The sequence below is a fragment of the Phyllobates terribilis genome, unplaced genomic scaffold, assembly GCF_046119375.1.
Source record: "Phyllobates terribilis strain yellow unplaced genomic scaffold, ASM4611937v1 Scaffold_8__6_contigs__length_399053987, whole genome shotgun sequence".
Classification (NCBI taxonomy): Eukaryota; Metazoa; Chordata; class Amphibia; order Anura; family Dendrobatidae; genus Phyllobates; species Phyllobates terribilis.
In genome coordinates, this window is record NW_027362768.1 from 61,724,392 (window position 1) to 61,743,379 (window position 18,988).

At 41.5% G+C, this 18,988-nt stretch overlaps 1 protein-coding gene across 5 annotated transcripts in view; it reads right to left on the reverse strand.

Annotated features, from left to right (window-relative positions):
* LOC141156711 (flavin-containing monooxygenase 5-like) overlaps positions 1–18,988 on the reverse strand; it is a 260,478-nt gene that overhangs the window by 150,493 nt on the left and 90,997 nt on the right. For all 5 annotated transcript variants that reach the window (XR_012247705.1, XM_073642995.1, XM_073642997.1 and 2 more), the window contains exon 4: positions 7,871–8,033. Coding sequence is in view for 4 of the 5 variants with exons in the window: in XM_073642995.1 (XP_073499096.1) it covers positions 7,871–8,033 (163 nt within the window). In the remaining variant the exon portion in view is untranslated. The remainder of the gene's footprint in view (positions 1–7,870; positions 8,034–18,988) is intronic.

An 18,988-nucleotide genomic window follows, 5' to 3' on the forward strand; every position in this document is an offset into this window, starting at 1 on the left:
TGCTAGAAGGCCAAATATTTTTTCAGAGCTAGATGCAGACAAAAAATTATTTTTAATTTGCAACCTGATGGAGGTCAGTTTAGATGGACTAATAGAGAAAGTCCCACACACCGCTAGAAGCCCAAATATTTTTTCAGAGGTAGATGCAGATAAAAATTATTTTTAATTTGCAACCTGATGGAGGTCAGTATAGATGGACTAATAGAGAAAGTCCCACACACTGCTAGAAGGCCAAATATTTTTTCAGAGCTAGATGCAGACAAAAAATTATTTTGAATTTGCAGCGTGATGGAGGTCAGTATAGATGGACTAATAGAACAAGTCCCACACACTGCTAGAAGGCCAAATATTTTTTCAGAGCTAGATGCAGAAAAAAATTATATTCAGTTTGCAACCTGATGGAGGTCAGTATAGATGGACTAATAGAATGATGCTATGCCCAAAAGATTTTACTTCACTAGGTGCAGTAAAAAAATTGGTATTCTATACACAGGTGGTATATCTTGCAACACAGATAGGCTACTCCACTGACTAACACACTCTGCAATAGGCCAAAAAGGATTAGCTTTGCTAGATTCAGCCAAATGCTGTGAAAAAAACTTGCACAGCACTGGCACAGACCTGCCTGGCAAAAACTGATAGGAACTGATGTAACCTAGTCCCGAAAAGGACTGCAATTACAATTAGTCTTTACTCCCACAATCTATCTATTTAAGAGCACAGACCTGCCTGATAAAAGTCGTAGGAAATGCTGTAACCTAGTCCTTAAAAGGACTGCAATCACAACTATTCCCTACTCCCAAGCTATCTGTAGATTTGTGCGAAAATTGGCTTGAAATTAACAAGGTATAGCGCACACAGCAACAGCGGTGCCGTCTAACACGCAGCTGCAGCAGTGAGAAAATGGTGGCGACGGGGAAAATGGCTTGGTCTTATAGGGCAAGGACATGTGACATACACTGCCAATGACACATGCCCTTGCTTGTGTGAAAAAAAGCACTTCGCTCCGTGTGTGCGCTGCTGATAGGCTGACAGATTGCACCTCCCCACTGTAAATGCGGGAAAGAGAAAAAAAAATGGAGATCTTCATTATTCCTGCAGAGATCCATCCCCTGCCCCTCCCCCCACCCCGCTGTACGCTCAAACTGCGTATTAACATTAATTTTCATCATTACTGAGAAAAAATCCAGTTATGATTTTGGTGCACGAACAGTTATCGAACATAACCTCAAACAGCCGAATTTTTCTCAAATCGTTCGTGTTCGCCGAACGGCTCGAACACCGCCCAAAACAGCTCGAATTTGATATTGGTGAACAGTTCGAGTCGAACAACGCTCATCTCTAGTGTTTAGTTGGACCATTATTTATTTTTCAACAGGACAATGACCCCAAACACACCTCCAGGCTGTGTAAGGGCTATTTGACCAAGAAGGAGAGTGATGGGGTGCTACGCCAGATGACCTGGCCTCCACAGTCACCAGACCTGAACACAATCGAGATGGTTTGGGGTGAGTTGGACCGCAGAGTGAAGGCAAAAGGGCCAACAAGTGCTAAGCATCTCTGGGAACTCCTTCAAGATTATTGGAAGACCATTTCCGGTGACTACCTCTTGAAGCTCATCAAGAGAATGCCAAGAGTGTGCAAAGCAGTCATCAAAGCAAAAGGTGGCTACTTTGAAGAGCCTAGAATATAAGACATATTTTCAGTTGTTTCTCACTTTTTTGTTAAGTATATAATTCCACATGTGTTCATTCATAGTTTTGATGCCTTCAGTGTGAATGTACAATTTTCAAAGTCATGAAAATACAGAAAAATCTTTAAATGAGAAAGTGTGTCCAAACTTTTGGTCTGTACTGTATATTATAGATACAGTGGAGAGAAAAAGTGTTAAATGTTTCAGATCACAAAACAAATGTAAAAATTAGACAAAGATATCACAAGTAAACAAAAAATTCAGTTTTCAAATGAAGGTCTTTATTATTAAGGAAAAAAGAAATCCAAACCTACAGGGCCCATTGTAGAAAAAAGTGATTGCCCCTTAAACCTAATAATTGGTTGGGCCACCCTTAGAAGCAACAACTGCAATCAAGCATTTGCGATAACTGGCAATGAGTCTTTTCCAATGCTCTGGAGGAATTTTGACCCATTCATCTTTGCAAAATTGTTGTAATTCAGCCACATTGGAGGGTTTCTGAGGATGAACCACCTTTTTAAGGTCATGCCACAGCATCTCAATAGGATTAAGGTCTGGAATCTGACTAGGCCACTCCAAAGTATTAATTTTGTTTTTCTTAAGCCATTTAGAGGTGGACTTGCTCGTGTGTTTTGGATTATTGTCCTGCTGCATAACCCAAATGCTCTTCAGCTTGAGGTCACGAACAGATGGACGGCCATTCTCCTTCAGGATTTTTTGGTAGACAGCAGAATTCACGGTTCCATTTACCACAGCAATTCATCCAGGTTGTGAAGCAGCAAAACAGTCCCAGAATATCAAACTACTGCCACCATATTTTACTACTGGTATAATGTTCCTTTCCTGAAATGCTGTGTTACTTCTATGCCAGATGTAATTGGACTTACACCTTCCAAAAAGTTCAACTTTTGTCTCATCAGTCCACAGAGTATTCTCCCAAAAGTCTTGACAATCATCAAGATGTTTTCTGGCAAAACTGAGATGAGCCTTTATGTTCTTTTTGCTCAGCAGTGTTCTTAGGATCACAACATGATGTATAGCTTTTGAGGATCTTTTGGTCTGCTTAACTTTGTCAGGCAGGTCCTATTTAAGTGATTTCTTGATTGAGAACTGGTGTGGCAATAATCAGACCTAGGTGTGGCTAGGGAAATTGAATTCAGCTTCCCAAAGATGTGATAAACAACAGTTAATTTATGTTTAAGGGGGAGGGGCAATCACTTTTTCACACAGGGCCCTGTAGGTTTGGATTTCTTTTTCCCTTAATAATAAAGACCTTCAGTTAAAAACTGCATTTGTATTATCTTTATCTTTGTGTTATTTGTGTTATCTTTGTCTAATATTTAAATTAGTTTTGTGATCTGAAACATTTAACTGTGACAAACATGCAAAATAATAAGAAATCAGGAAGGGAGCAAATACTTTTTCAACAACTGTATATATATATTTGGGTATGGTCACCACCAAGTTCTGTATCAACCAAAGAGACACTAGCTACCACCATCAATAGTTTATTACAGGCCGATTGGACGTCCGTTACTGGTAATGTTGAGCCTCACGAGGCTTCAGGAGTGGGGTTTATAAAGCAAGAGGAACAAATCTATTACATTTTATATATATTTAACTCAACAATTAGGCAGTGCTTATAAAAATATACAAGAGATGTTACAAAGGGGACAATACAGCATAAACAATCAAATAAAAAATAAAAGGGATAAATAAAAGAAAGTTACTAGACCTGTTATAGGAATGGTGCAGATCTTGCAAAGAAGAGCACTCTGTTTAGAAAATGGAGCAGTCTTTATAGCACGCTGTATCTCCCAGCAGTAAACATGGAATGTAGGCCAGAACTTTCTTATATCAAGTACCAGCCACTCCAACCTACCTCCCCTGGTGACCTCAGATGGGGGGGCTGGTAAACGAGATATAGGCTCAAATACCAAAAATTATGAGATCCCCAATGTTAAGAATATCTTCCCCCCTGGAATTCCCAGGTAGGAGATATTAATGCCATATTTCCTATCACGATTTTAGGTTTCAATACATATTAAACACGGCATATACAACTTTATCCACCTGGCCAATATTAATTATATTAATTCTGGCCTAATAGAAATGCCGCACACCACTGCAAGGGAATGCATTGCGTTCGACATTGTGCCATGTACGTCCGAGCATTCACATGCCGCTGAAATGTAATGTGATGCAGGGACCACCCAGCTCCCTGTGCTGCATGACAAGCCAATCAAAGGATGGCAGCTGACTTCGACATGCAAGCCACAGGCATGACGACGTCAGCTGCCAGCTCCTGTACTGGCTATGGAAAATTACATCACATATTATGGGAGCAGACAAAGTTAGGGGAGGAAGCAAAAGGCAAGACAGATATTATAGCAGGGGATCACAGAGGATTCTTTTTTTTTTAGGTAAAATATTGTTTAAAAACAGGCAGTTACATTTTTTACCTCACAAAATGAATCCTCTGCGATCATAGGCGGATTATAATGAGGGCAATCTGGGCTACCGCCCGGGGCTCCTGGGGGCCCATGGCCAGATTGCCCTCATTATAATATCTGCAGCCCAATGCGGCACACACCGGCAGGCAGAGTCAGGACCGCTCCCCCAGCAGCTAAGCAGTGCCCCTGTTTCTTCTTTGGCCAGGCCAGCACTGCACCTGTTAACTTCCCTGTGTGCTTGTGCTGGCCGGGCCGCGTCACAACTAGGAGACAGTGCCCTGTCCGTGGCCATGTCTGCTAGTGTGACATCACGCAGTGTGCACCCTGCACTGCTACTTACCACCGGAGAGGAGCTGGACGACTTGAGCCAAGCCAGGGGATGGTGAGTGACGTGAGGGTGTGTGTCTCACAGTGTGTCTGTGTGTGCAGATATCATTGTGTGATGTCTGTTTATATGTATTTTTGTGTTTATGCGTGTATGTATATGTCTGTATATGTTTGTGTGTGCGCGTGTGTGACTGCGTGCGGCCTCCTCCCGCTGTATCTGGGTGGCACCGTGCCTCCTCCCACTGTATCTGGGGGGCACCGTGTGGCCTCCTCCCACTGTATCTGGGGGGTGATGTGCGGCCTCCTCCCACTGTATCTGGGTGGCGCCATGCGGCCTCCTCCCACTGTATCTGGGGGATGGCTTGTGGCTTCCTCCCGCTGTGTCTGGGGGGCACCGTGTGGCCTCCCGCTGTATCTGGGGGGTGCCGTGTGGCTTCCTGCTGTATCTGGGGGCTGCCGTGCGGCCTCCCACTGTGTATAGATGGCAACGTGCAGACTCTCGCTGTATATAGATGGCTAAGTGCGGTCCCCCTGCTGTGTATAGAAGGCTACGTGCGGCCTCATGATGTATATAGATGGCTACGTGCAGCTGCCTTCTGTGTATAGATGGCTACGTGCGGCTCCCTGCTGTGTATAGATGGCTACATGCGGCCTCCTGCTGTGTACAGATGGCACCGTGCGGCCTCCTCCCGCTGTGTATAGATGGATACGTGCCGCTCCCTGGTGTGTATAGATGGATATGTGTGGCTCCCTGCTGTGTATAGATGGCACCGTGCGGCCTCCTGCTGTGTATAGATGGATACGTGCCGCTCCCTGGTGTGTATAGATGGATGTGTGTGGCTCCCTGCTGTGTATAGATGGCACCATGCGGCCTCCTGCTCTGTATGGATGGCTATGTGCGGCCTCCCGCTGTGTATAGATGGCTACGTGTGGCCCCCTGCTGTGTATATATGGCTATGTGCGGCTTCCTGCTGTGTATATATGGCTATGTGCAGCCTCCCGCTGTGTATAGATGACTATGTGTGGCCTCCTGCTGTGTATAGATGGCTACGTGCGGCCTCCTGCTGTGTATAGATGGCTACGTGTGGCCTCCTGCAGTGTATAGGAGGATTATGTGGCAGCTCATATTGTGTGTAAGGTCTCATACTGTATATAGGGGGATGTCAGCATACTTGTGTTCAATATTAAGTCATACAATTAATGTAAAAAAATGATTAGAATATATTAATATTGTGCCAAATTAATTTCACGTGAACTATCACATGATCTATCAAAGGGGATCATGTGACATGTCACGTGACTCATCAGGTGTGTGTGTGTGTGGGGGGTAGGCCCACGCCTTCTAAACTGCCCGGGGCTCTTGCTACTCTTAATCTACCCCTATCTGCGATCCCCTGCTGTAATGTCTGTATTGTCTTTTGCTTCCTCCCCTGCCCAGGAGCTGTTTTATGTTTCATACATGGTTAGACACAGACAATTTTTAAAATGAACTTTTGTTTGTGGGAAAACTCCTTTAAGTAGAATCGTTTTTTTTTTAATGTGTTAAAGAACAGGGAACATTATTAATAGAAGGGGGCATTTTAACATGAAGGGGCCAAGGATATGGGACATTATACCATGAAAGGGCCCAGGATAGGGGGACATTATTACAGGAAGAGGCCAGGATGGGGGACTTCATTATATGAGGGGTGAACACATGTGTTTTCATAGGATGTAGAATGCTACAATGGCCCATACATCTGACCAACATGCAGATGGTGGCATATTTATTTATTTATTTTACTCACTTATATAGCGCCATTAATTCCACAGCGCTTCACAGATAATATTGGCGCTGTCCCCATTGGGGCTCACAAACTAAATTCCCTATCAGTATGTCTTTGGAACATATACTGTTATTTGTAAAACAACCTCCCTTAGGTCACATTCGCACATTCAGGTGATATGTGACTGAAAGGCCTGGACGCCTTTCTTGATGAATATAATATTAAAGGCTATGAGTATTATATTTTGGAGATGGGAGTTAGATAAGAAGTCAGAAAATAATGTTTCCCCTAATATTGAGAAATTATCATTTTCTTCATGTGTTTTTTGTCTTTTTTTGCATTAACATATTAGGTTTTTTTTTAGTATGATGAACTTGTTGATTCTTTCAACCTTAAAATTATGACACTATAGTTGTTTTAAAAAGGTTATGGCTTTAGAAATTACTACAGCCCAGTATTCCCGATGTTAATTAACTGATTTGATTAGCCAGCTAGAGAAGCTAAAAGGAACGCATAAAAAAGCAGGCATTAACGTTTTTCTAAACATTGTATCTTTTAACTTAGTGACCATGCATAAACCTATAAATTCATAATTTAGCCCCCTTTTTGTTAAATTTCCCTATTTTTTCTAACTCCTATATTTATGACACCACCAAACTTTTCCTTTTATTAGAACTCATAATAGAACACTGTAAAGAGAATCTGTCAACACATTTTTATATGCAGAAATAGTGGTATGAAAGTATATACACTTTTCTCGTAATAAAAGGATGACTTTTTTGCAAAGATCCAAAAAGCCAGTAATGAGACATCTAAGGTAGAAGCCATAAGTAAATCAGGTTGGAAGTGCATTGGGGAACATCAATGCACTTGGACTGCTTCTATCAAGTTGGCTCTGCAACATCTTGATACATTGTGGTTTGAGCATGACAAGTTGTCTGTGGTGCACATGTACTGACCACAATGTATCAACAGGCTGTAGCAGCGTTCCTCCGGAACAGACGGCGTCTTGTGTTTGTGACGTTGCATTCATATTCAAACCTAGAAAGAGGGCTGATCAGAAGGACTGACACAAGAACAAAGCAGGGTATGGAAACCGTTGCTCACTTGATCCACCAAGATGCACACATAGAAACATCCTGGGTAATAACAGGTGCTTGTTTGAAGCCGTTAATTGTTATATAGGACATTGCTATAAAGTAATGGACAACACCTTTAAAGTCTTTGGCGCTGATTCATTAAGACTAGTGTTGCACACTCCAGTCTTAATAAAAGACTCGCTGAAATACACTCAGCCAAACTCATTAAGCGGCACATGCCAATTAATGAATGTGGAACAACTTTGCTGTGGCATTCGCCTCACCAGAAATGCTACTCCAGTTAAAGCCTGGAGTAGCATTTCTGGCATAAGAAATGCAATAAACGTTAATAAATTAGATGGGCTGGCTTAGCACCATCTCAGCGCTACTCATTTTGGTGTGAAAACGTCAAAAGTAGCAGAATTTTTGCACAAGTACGTGTTGTACAAAAATATTTTGCCACTGAGTAAACACTTGGATGAATCAGACCCTATTATTCTAAACCATGATGCAGTATATTGTGATAACAAACATTGTGATAACAAACATTACCTGGAAAAGAAGATAATGGTAAGTTAGGAAATGTATGATGTCCAGTACAGATCATCACAGCATCAAATAGAGTGACTTCTTGCTCTCCATCCTTTTCAGTTGTGACAGTCCATTGACCAGAAGTTGAAAAGTTTGGGCTTCTTTTTATACTGCAGACTGTGGTCTGAAATAGATTTACATAGCATAAAAGATTAAAGGGACTGTCCACTACTTGACAATTCCATACTAAGAGTCCCAGGATTCAGCATGAAAGAAAAAAAGAAAAAAACTCTATACTTATCTCCCGGACCAGCGCCATCCTGTATAATCTCAGCTCTGTGTCCTTTGCAGGTCACCTTACGTAATCGTGTCACGTGTGCATTGCAGCCTTTGATTAGCTACAGCCTTCAAAGTTTTAACTGACCTGAAGAAAATTGCTTCTACTCAGACCTCAAATTTTATACAAATGCATACTACTATCTCTGTGTAGTAAATTAAAAATAGAATCATGTGGGTTTGATGAAGTCCAGAATGAAGTAGGGGCACTAGATGAGATCATATGGGAAAGTAAGTCACCGTAACTGTACCTACCATATAAAACAATAGATCCACCCTCTATAAAAATACGACATGTTTGGGACATACTGCTGCCTCTATATGTATGATTGTTGTTATAAAACCTATAAGGCCTTTTAACTCGGTGCAGATTTTGGTTTCTTTCATGCATTCTTTTTTCTAAGCCAAAACTAAGCTTAGACCTGTAAGTCATTTTTCTCTGTATAACACCATCTTAGACCACATTTAGATGTCAGTTTTTCAAATATGTATTTTCTCTGTGGTTTTCAAGGATAGAACACTTACCCATTTTAGTCTATGGGGCTGTTCACAGGTCTGTTTTTTGAGGACCGGACATGTCCATTTTTGATAGGAGACTCAGATCAAGATTACCCATACAAGTTTATAGAACTATGAAAATCATCGACAGCACACAGATGGCATCAGTATACAATCCATGCGTTGTCTGTGATTAACATTGTAAATGGGGGGGTGTGTCCAGCAACGCATGGAGGCAGACGTGTAGCTGTTAGCTCCCGTGCTCCAAGGCTTGTAAAGCGGCTCTAATCGTCACTTAGCAGGTCATTACCCCCTTTTATTGAAAGCTAAAGCTTCCCAGACCACAAAAGACATAAAGGAGACCAAAACCACCTGAGGAAAACAGAATAAAAGCTCTCTAAGGCTATGTGCCCACGATGCAGAAATGCGGAAATTCCACTGCAGAAACGCATAAAAAACGCATGGCAGAAGGTCTGCCATGTTACCCAATGATAATCTGCATGTGCTGTGCACATGCTGCGGAAATTTCTGCTGCGGATTATCATTGAGGAAAAAAACGCAGCACAGCCAATTATTTTGCGGAAGCGCTGCGTTTTCTTCGCCATTGCCTTGCATTGGAACGCATGGATTCCGCATCACTGGATCTGTACATGCGCATTCCATGCGTTTCCATGTGCGGATGGTACCCGGGTCTGGAGGAGAGGAGACTCTCCTCCGGAACCGGGTACCATAGAACCTGTAAAAAAAAAATAAATAAATAAAAAATAAATATTATATTTACCTTCTGATGGCCCCCGGTGTCTTTGTCTTCGCTTGCCAGCAGATCGCGGTGGACTCAAGGACCTGCACTGACATCATTTAGTCATGTGACGGGTCACGCGACAGCTGACGTCAGCAGGTCCTTCAGTGTACCGCGAGCTGCCGGCAAGCCGAGACTCATCGAATGAAGACTTCGGAGGCTATCAGAAGGTAAGTATATATTTATTTTTTTATTTTTTACCATTCTTTACAGTCACACTATATAAATCCATGCCGTTTGCTCCTCCAAATCGGGATTGTCCCACTGGATCTGGAGGTCAGGGCAATGTCCCGACTTCCAATCACTTTGTGATATATGTCTTCTGTCATCTTCAATGCTCGGTAGTACCTTCTCCTCCCTTGACTCTGGGGGTGCGGCAGTGATCTCTACACACTTAAATTCAATTAAATAACTCATTCAATGTCTTTACTGTGGCCCACCTCTATGTGTCTTTAAATTGGTATTGGGGGGGGGAGCTGCTGATTCTAGGCTGAATAAAAGCACTTTCCTGGCCCTAAAAGCACTTCTACTTTGCCATAATAACCCACCTGGATCTTATTTAATGCTCTGGTGGAACCTGAGATCCACGAGGAGGGGGCAGAGGTGTTCAGCTGTGCAATATCAAGGCTCCGTCTGCTGGAGAAGAGGACATTGAATGCTGCAAGAGGAGGAGGTAGGAGATGGGATTTTCCCGACCACTGAAGCTGAAACTCAGCCTCACTAGATTCATGTTTAGTCAGACAATTCATATCTGGAGACAATAAGGTAACCCTCTCCCCTCATACAATTCCCTTGCAATAAGAAATCTACCCTGGGAAACTAATTCTGTGTTGACTGTGCACAGTTTTGGTGCCAAAATCCACCATTTTCTACTACATCACTTCTCATAACTGAGAGCCAGATTGGGACTTGCTCTTCTCCCTCCTCCCCTCTTCTGTTCACTCTAGCAAAGAACTGCAGGGGAGGATTTGTCTGATTTAGGCTATGTGCCCACGATGCAGAAATGCTCCAGATTTTTCCTGAGCATTTCTGTATCTCCCTGGCAGAAAAAAACGCATGCGGATTGTACATGCGGATTGTACATGCGGATTGTACATGCGGATTGTACATGCGTTTTTCCTGCCAGGGACATGCGGATGTGAAGCGTTCTTCACTTGCATTTCCACATGCGGGTTAACAAGCGCTTTCCAAGTGATTTTAGCATCACTTGGAAAGTGCTTGACAACTTGGTCACACTATAAAAATCCATGCAAACGGCCTGAATTTATATAGTGTGACCGTAAAAGAATGGTTAAAAATAAAAAAATAAATCTATACTTACCTTCCGATGGCCCCCGGTGTCTTGCTTCGCTCCATCCTGGCTGCCAGCAGATCGCGGTACCCTGAAGGACCTGCCGTCACATGACTATGACGTCAGCGCCAGTCCTACATTCCATCGCGATCTGCCGGCAAGTATAGACAAGGAGACCGGGGGCCATCAGAAGGTAAATATAATATTTATTTTTTATTTTATTCTTTTTTCACAGGTTCTATGGTACCCGGGTCCGGAGGAGAGTCTCCTGTCCTCCACACCCGGGTACCATCCGCACATTGAAACACATGGAATGCGCATCTACAGATCCAGTGATGCGTAATCCATGCGGTCTAATGCAAGTCTAAGGCGGCAAAAACGCAGCGCTTACCCAAAATAATTGGTAGTGCTGCGTTTTTTTCCGCAATGATAATCTGCAGTGGAAATTTCCGCAGCATGTGCACAGCACATGCGGATTATCATTGGGGAACATGGCAGGCCTTCTACCATGCGTTTTTTAAACGTTTCTGCAGCGTTTTTGCTGCTGCGGAAACGCTTAAATAACGCATCGTGGGCACACAGCCTTATCTGCATTTGTGGACAGACTTCTAAACACTTACTTATCACAAGCGCAAAATAAGACTTAACTCTTTGTTTACTGTACACAATTTTGACCCCAAAATCCACCATTTTCTCAGTGGCTCTAAATATAACAGAGACTCAGGTGTGGGCTCTCACTCCTCCCCTCCTCCTTGTTCACTTTAGGGAGAAACTGAGTTGGAAGAAATATTTGACTTTATTGAAAGAACTTTAACAAGGGAAATATCTCAGATAAAAAACAAGTCTTTGTATACAGCTTATGCAAATTCACCTGTGTCTGCAAACATCACCAAGCACAGAGCAGTGTTAGAGTGCTCCTTTATAATTTCATTTACACCACTGCCATCTACTGGACACCAGATCTAATTACAAATACAAATATCTTTAAGACTTTTTCCTCATCATATATCATTTTCAAACCCAGGCTGACCGAAACAATTGAAAATAAAATATAATAATAATAAAAAAAATTTAAAAAAAATGAACCAATAAACACATTTTAATGTCCAAGTGGTGATTTAACAAATAACGCGCTCACAATACAAAATGGTCACACAAAATAAGGAGCGTGTAAAGGACATGCCAGAAAGTGTTGCATCACGCAAACACCAGGGAGAGATGGATAAATATCTGAAGAAAAAGACTACCACACCTCAGTCATCTTACAAAAAAACAACAGACCAGACAATGGATCCCCTACAAACAGAAAATATTGATTCAAGTGGCAGTGACTCAGAAAGTGAATCATTATCAGCAGACTCAGCACCTCTCTCTAGGTCATTCCTTAAGAAATCTCTAGCTCAGGCTATGAAACTATTACTTCAAGAAATCTCAGGGATGAGATCAGATCTAAAACATGTGAGTAACAGAGTAGACTCACTTGAGACATCACACTCAGAACTTGTAGAGTTTTCCAAGACATTAAAAGAACAGGTATATTATCACCAATAACAGCTAAATACCACCTTATTAGCTCTAGAAGATCAGGAAAACAGGAGCAGGAGGAAAAATGTAAGAATTAAAGGGATTTCAGAAACCTATGCTCCTGAAGCTCTAGAGAAAATCACAAAAGAAATATTTGCCACAATAGTAGGTTCAGAAAGAGCTGAGAAGATAATAATAGAGAGAGTCCATAGGGCTTTAAGACCCAAGCCGAAAGCATCTGAACCTCCAAGAGACATAATTTGCAGACTTCTCAGTTATGTGGACACGTCCATTATTCTTACCAAATCAAAAGAATCATCTACTCTCTCATATGATTACTCAACCTTCCAAATCTATTCAGACATAGCTTCTTTGACTCTAGCCAAGAGGAGAATAATTAAACCCCTTTTAGATACACTACGGGCCAACAAACTACCCTACAGATGGCTTTTTCCTTTTGGACTAGCAGTCATGAAAGAAGGAAGACAGGTCACCATATGTTCACCAGAAGATCTTTAGAATGCATGGGAGATCCTTCAGATTTCTCCAGTGGAGGTCCCATCGTGGATGCCTTTGGACTCTGGCTTTGTGTTTCTACAACTCCAGAAAACTGAAAATTGGGTGGTACTGAAAAAATCTTCTTCTCCAAAGTTCAAGAAACAGATTTCAAAATGACCGACAACTTGAAAGATTAATGACATCCCTTGCTTGAATCATCTTAAATTCAGGTAAATACATGAACAATGGCCTAAAGGCTAGCTTCCCTGGATATTTCTAATTCTTGATCAACTCAGTTCCTTTCTGGAAATTTTAGATTGCTTTCCTCCCTCATAGATGTTTTCATAACCCCCTTTGTTTTCTATTCTCCTATATCTTTTACCTACAAAGGAACTTGCACTCTACTCACTGAGCTTATATCTGCTTATTGGTTGTAACAGTTTGCTTTCTACTAATGTTTTTCCATCCTTAAGGTTTTAAAAAGAAACCACCACTTGGACTGACTTGGACTGACTTGGACTGTCTTGTCTGCACCAAGAGAGATGTTGCATGCCCTCTCTGCAGCAGATAAGATCTATTGTGTTAATAATAATTGTTTTTCTTTTAACTCATGTATATAAGTTGGAACAAAACATGTCCACCATTTAGGTTTACATTTATTTCATATGGCTGATTTTTCTAGTTCAGACACTATCACAGTAGCTTCTTTTAATGTGAAGGGATTAAATTCTTCATCTAAATGTCGCCAAATTATGACTCTATTGAAAAAGAACAATACAAAAATTGCTTTTCTTCAAGAAATGCATTTTAAAAAAGGTCGTACTCCAGGCTTGTCACATTCTGCCTTTCTCACATGGTTCAACAGTAATAGTTCTTCATCTACTAAAGGGGTTAGCATTGCCTTAGCTAAAGGCCTACTCTTCACATGGAAAGACACTCTATGGCTGTGTGCCCACGATGCATTTTTTAAGCGTTTCCGCAGCGGCAAAAACGCTGAAGAAACGCTTAAAAAACGCATGGTGGAAGGCCTGCCATGTTCCCCAATGATAATTCGCATGTGCTGTGCACATGCTGCGGAAATTTCCGCTGCGGATTATCATTGCGGAAAAAAAAACAGCACTACCATTATTTTGCGGAAGTGCTGCGTTTTCGCTGCCTTTGACTTGCATTGAATCGCTTGGATTCTGCATCACTGGATACATGCGGAATCCAAGCGTTTCAATGTGCGGATGGTATCCGGGTCTGGAGGAGAGGAGACTCTCCTCTGGACCCGGGTACCATAGAACCTGTAAAAAAAAGAATAAAATAAAAAATAAATATTATATTTACCTTCTAAGGGCCCCCGGTCTCCTGGTTTTCACTTGCAGGCAGATCGCGGTGGACTGAAGGACCTGCCATGATGACATTTAGTCATGTGATGGGTCACGCGATGCTGACGTCGGAAGGTCCTTCAGTGTACCGCAAGCTACCGGCAAGCCAGGACGGAGCGAATAAAGACTGCGGGGGCCATCGGAGGGTAAGTATAGATTTATTTTTTTATTTTTATTTTTTTATTTTTTACCATTCTTTAAGGTCACACTATATAAATCCATGCCGTTTACATGGATTTATATAGTGTGACCAAGTTGTCAAGCACTTTCCAAGTGATGCTAAAATCTCTTGGAAAGCGCTTGACAACCCGCATGCGGAAATGCATGTGAAGAACGCTTCACATCCGCTTATCCCTGGCAGGAAAAATGCATGTACAATCCGCATGTACAATCCACATGCGTTTTTTCTGCCAGGGAGATGCAGAAATGCTCAGGAAAAGATCCGGAGCATTTCAGCATCGTGGGCACATAGCCTATCAGACCCAGAAGGGAGATATATAATGGTTAAGGGACACATAACAAATGTACTAGTTACCTTTTGCAACCTATATGCACCAAATCAAAAACGGGATCAAAAGCTTTCTAAAACTTTAGAATTGCTGTCACTTTTTCAAGAGGGTTTGATGATCGTAGGAGAAGATGTGAATTCCCAATAAATTCCTCTTTAGACACCTCCACAGGTAACACAACACTATTGCAAATTGCAATTAGGAAGATTCATTTATCCCTTGGATCACTAAATCTTGAAGACCCGTGGAGACTAAATAACCTGTATGTAAAAGATTAGCCCTTCTTTTCTTCCCCTCATCTTTCCTATCACAGATTAGATTACTTGTTTATTCAGAGTTACTCATTGCCTCTGATTAAAAATACCTATATACGCTCCATAACAATCTCTGACCATGCCCCGATCTATATGGAAATAACCATAGCGTCACTACCACGACCATCTAAAACCTGGAAGCTGAACGAAACTCTCCTAGATAATGGTAAAAACATCTCTAAATTAAATAATTCTATTGAACTTTATTGTAAAGAAAATACTCAACCCAATATTTCTTCCTCTGTGGTTTGGGAAAGTCACAAGGCAGTGATAAGAGGAGAACTCATTGCTCTAGGTTCGAATGAAAAAAAGATGAGCGACAAAGAAATCTCATCAATATTACACTAAATTAATACCTTAGAATCCATACATAAAAAATCATTAGCTGAAAATCGCAAGTAGATCTTGCAAACTTAAGGAATAAACTAAAAGACATACTAAATATCTGCACAGCTAAAATTTACCAAAGAAGTAAACAGAAATATTACATGCATGACAACAAGGGAAGTAAGCTTACCACATCCCTATTAAAGAAAAGCTCGGAGTAAGCTTTTATAAGAAGAATCAAAGTAGATGATAAAACAGTGGTCAACACAACAGAAGACATTGCAACTTTTTTTTTTACGAAAGTCTATATAATTTAGAAATGCCAGCTACAGAAAAAGCTCCCTTTGAGGCTGCTAGCAAAATAGAAAATTTCCTAAAGTCTTTAAACTTACCATCTCTACAGCCCAGCGAAATTAAATTTTTCCTAGCTTCAATAACGCTGCAAGAGATATTAGATACGCTTAAGACCATACCAAAGGGTAAAACTCCGGGCCCGGATGGTTTCACGATTATCTATTATAAGAAATTTAGTAAATTACTGATTCCCCACTTAGTCACAATGTTCAATGATTTTCTGCATGGGACCTCCCCTCCCAAACAAGCCCTAGAAGCATTTATTTCTATAATTCCCAAAGAAGGTAAAAATTCAGAACTTTGTAGTGGTTATCGTCCCATTTCTTTATTAAATGCAGATACAAAATTATGGGAAAAAATCCTAGCGAATAGAATTAGTAAGTTTCTCCCGAACCTCATACACCCTGATCAATAAGGGTTTGTGAAGGGCAGAGAGGGCAAAGACAATTCTGAGAGGATTCTACATTCGATCTCAAACGCCTTAAAAACTAAGACACCTCTAACAATCCTCTTGACGGATGCCGAAAAGGCGTTTGACCGTGTCAGTTGGCACTTTACGAAAAAGACGTTAGAAAAATTTGCTTTTCCAAAGAGCTATTTTTACCCTATATTCTCTTCCTTCAGCAAAAGTTAAAGTCAATGGAGTCTACTCTCATAGCTTTGATATTCACAATGGAACAAGACAAGGGTGTCCCCTTTCTCCTACCCTTTTCATTCTAGTGATGGAAACTTTATTCCAAAAAATTAGACAGGATCCAGAAATCAAAGGACTTGGAATAGGGCACACCGAACAGAAAACCGCAGCATTCGCACACGATCTATTACTACTTTTCACCAACTCAAACACAGCTTTCCCAAAACCTATTATACTTCTTGAACAGTTTGGGGAGATTTCAAACTTCAAAATCAACTTAGAAAAATCAGAAGCACTAAATATTACTGCCTCTTTAAAAGATATAATATATCTTAAAATACAACTCCTTTCAATTGGTCCTCAAACTATATCAAATATCTTGGTATGCTAATCACTAAAAATCGAGCGGACCTACAGTACAGACCAAAAGTTTGGACACACCTTCTCATTTAAAGATTTTTCTGTATTTTCATGACTTTGAAAATTGTACATTCACACTGAAGGCATCAAAACTATGAATTAACACATGTGGAATTATATACTTAACAAAAAAGTGTGAAACAACTGAAAATATGTCTTATATTCTAGGTTCTTCAAAGTAGCCACCTTTTGCGTTGATGACTGCTTTGCACACTCTTGGCATTCTCTTGATGAGCTTCAAGAGGTAGTCACCGGAAATGGTTTTCACTTCACAGGTGTGCCCTGTCAGGTTTAATAAGTGGGATTTTTTGCCTTATAAATGGGGTTGGGACCATCAGTTGTGTTGTGCAGAAGTCAGGTGGATACACAGCTGATAGTCCTACTGAATAGACTGTTAGAATTTGTATTATGGCAAGAAAAAAGCAGCTAAGTAAAGAGAAACGAGTGGCCATCATTACTTGAAGAAATGAAGGTCAGTCAGTCCGAAAAATTGGGAAAACTTTGAATGTTTCCCCAAGTGCAGTTGCAAAAACCATCAAGCGGTACAAAGAAACTGGCTCACATGAGGACCACCCCAAGAAAGGAAGACCAAGAGTAACCTCTACTTCTGAGGATAAGTTTATCCAAGTCACCAGCCTCAGAAATCGCAGGTTAACAGCAGCTCAGATTAGAGACCAGGTCAATGTCACACAGAGTTCTAGCAGCAGACACATCTCTACAACAACTGTTAAGAGGAGACTTTGTGCAGCAGGCCTTCATTGTAAAATAGCTGCTAGTAAACCACTGCTAAGGACAGGCAACAAGCAGAAGAGACTTTTTTGGGCTAAAGAACATAAGGAATGGACATTAGACCAGTGGAAATCTGTGCTTTGGTCTGATGAGTCCAAATTTGAGATTTTTGCTTCCAACCACAGTGTCTTTGTGCGGCGCAGAAAAGGTGAACGGATGAACTCTACATGCCTGGTTCCCACCGTGAAGCATGGAGGAGGAGGTGTGATGGTGTGGGGGTGCTTTGCTGGTGACACTGTTGGGGATTTATTCAAAATTGAAGGCATACTAAAGCAGCATGGCTACCACAGCATCTTGCAGCGGCATGCTATTCTATCCGGATTGCGTTTAGTTGGACCATCATTTCCAGTTCCCATGCTTCACGGTGGGAACCAGGCATGTAGAGTCCATCCATTCACCTTTTCTGCGTTGCACAAAGACACCGTGGTTGGAACCAAAGATCTCAAATTTGGACTCATCAGACCAAAGCACAGATTTCCACTGGTCTAATGTCCATTCCTTGTGTTCTTTAGCCCAAACAAGTCTCTTCTGCTTGTTGCCTGTCCTTAGCAGTGGTTTTCTAGCAGCTATTTTACCATGAAGGCCTGCTGCACAAAGTCTCCTCTTAACAGTTGTTGAAGAGATGTGTCTGCTGCTAGAACTCTGTGTGGCATTGACCTGGTCTCTAATCTGACTCTCATGGATTCTCAAAATGTACGCTTCATCAAGAAAATGCATACAAAATTTTATCTAGGTGGTATAGAACACCAGAATTATTACATCATATAGCTCTCTGAAACTAAATTTTGTTGGAGGTGCGGCTCTAATGTGAGAACCATGACATATTTTTTGGTCATGTCCATTATTACAAGAATTCTGGAAAGGGGTAAATGATAGAGATGAGCGGTGTTCGACTCGAACTGTTCGCCAATCTCAAATTTGAGCTGCTTTGGGCGGTGTTCGAGCCGTTCGGCGAACACGAACGATTTGAAAAAAATTCGGCTTTTCGAGGTTATGTTCGAAAACTGTTTGTGCACCAAAATCATAACTGGATTTTTTCTCAGTAATGCTGAAAATTAATGTTAATACGCAGTTTGAGTGTACAGCGGGGCGGGGGGAGGGGCAGGGGATGGATCTCTGCAGAAATAATGAAGATCTCCATTTTTTTTTCTCTTTCCCGCATTTACAGTGGGGAGGTGCAATCTGTCAGCCTATCAGCAGCGCACACACGGAGCGAACAGCTTTTTTTCACACAACCAAGGGCATGTGTCATTGGCAGTGTATGTCACATGTCCTTGCCCTATAAGACCCAGCCATTTTCCCCGTCGCCACCATTTTCTCACTGCTGCAGCTGCGTGTTAGATGGCACCGCTGTTGCTGCGTGCGCTATACTTTGTTAATTTGAAGCCAATTTTCGCACAAATCTTCAGATAGCTTGGGAGTAGGGAATAGTTGTGATTGCAGTCCTTTTAAGGACTAGGTTACATAATTTCCAAC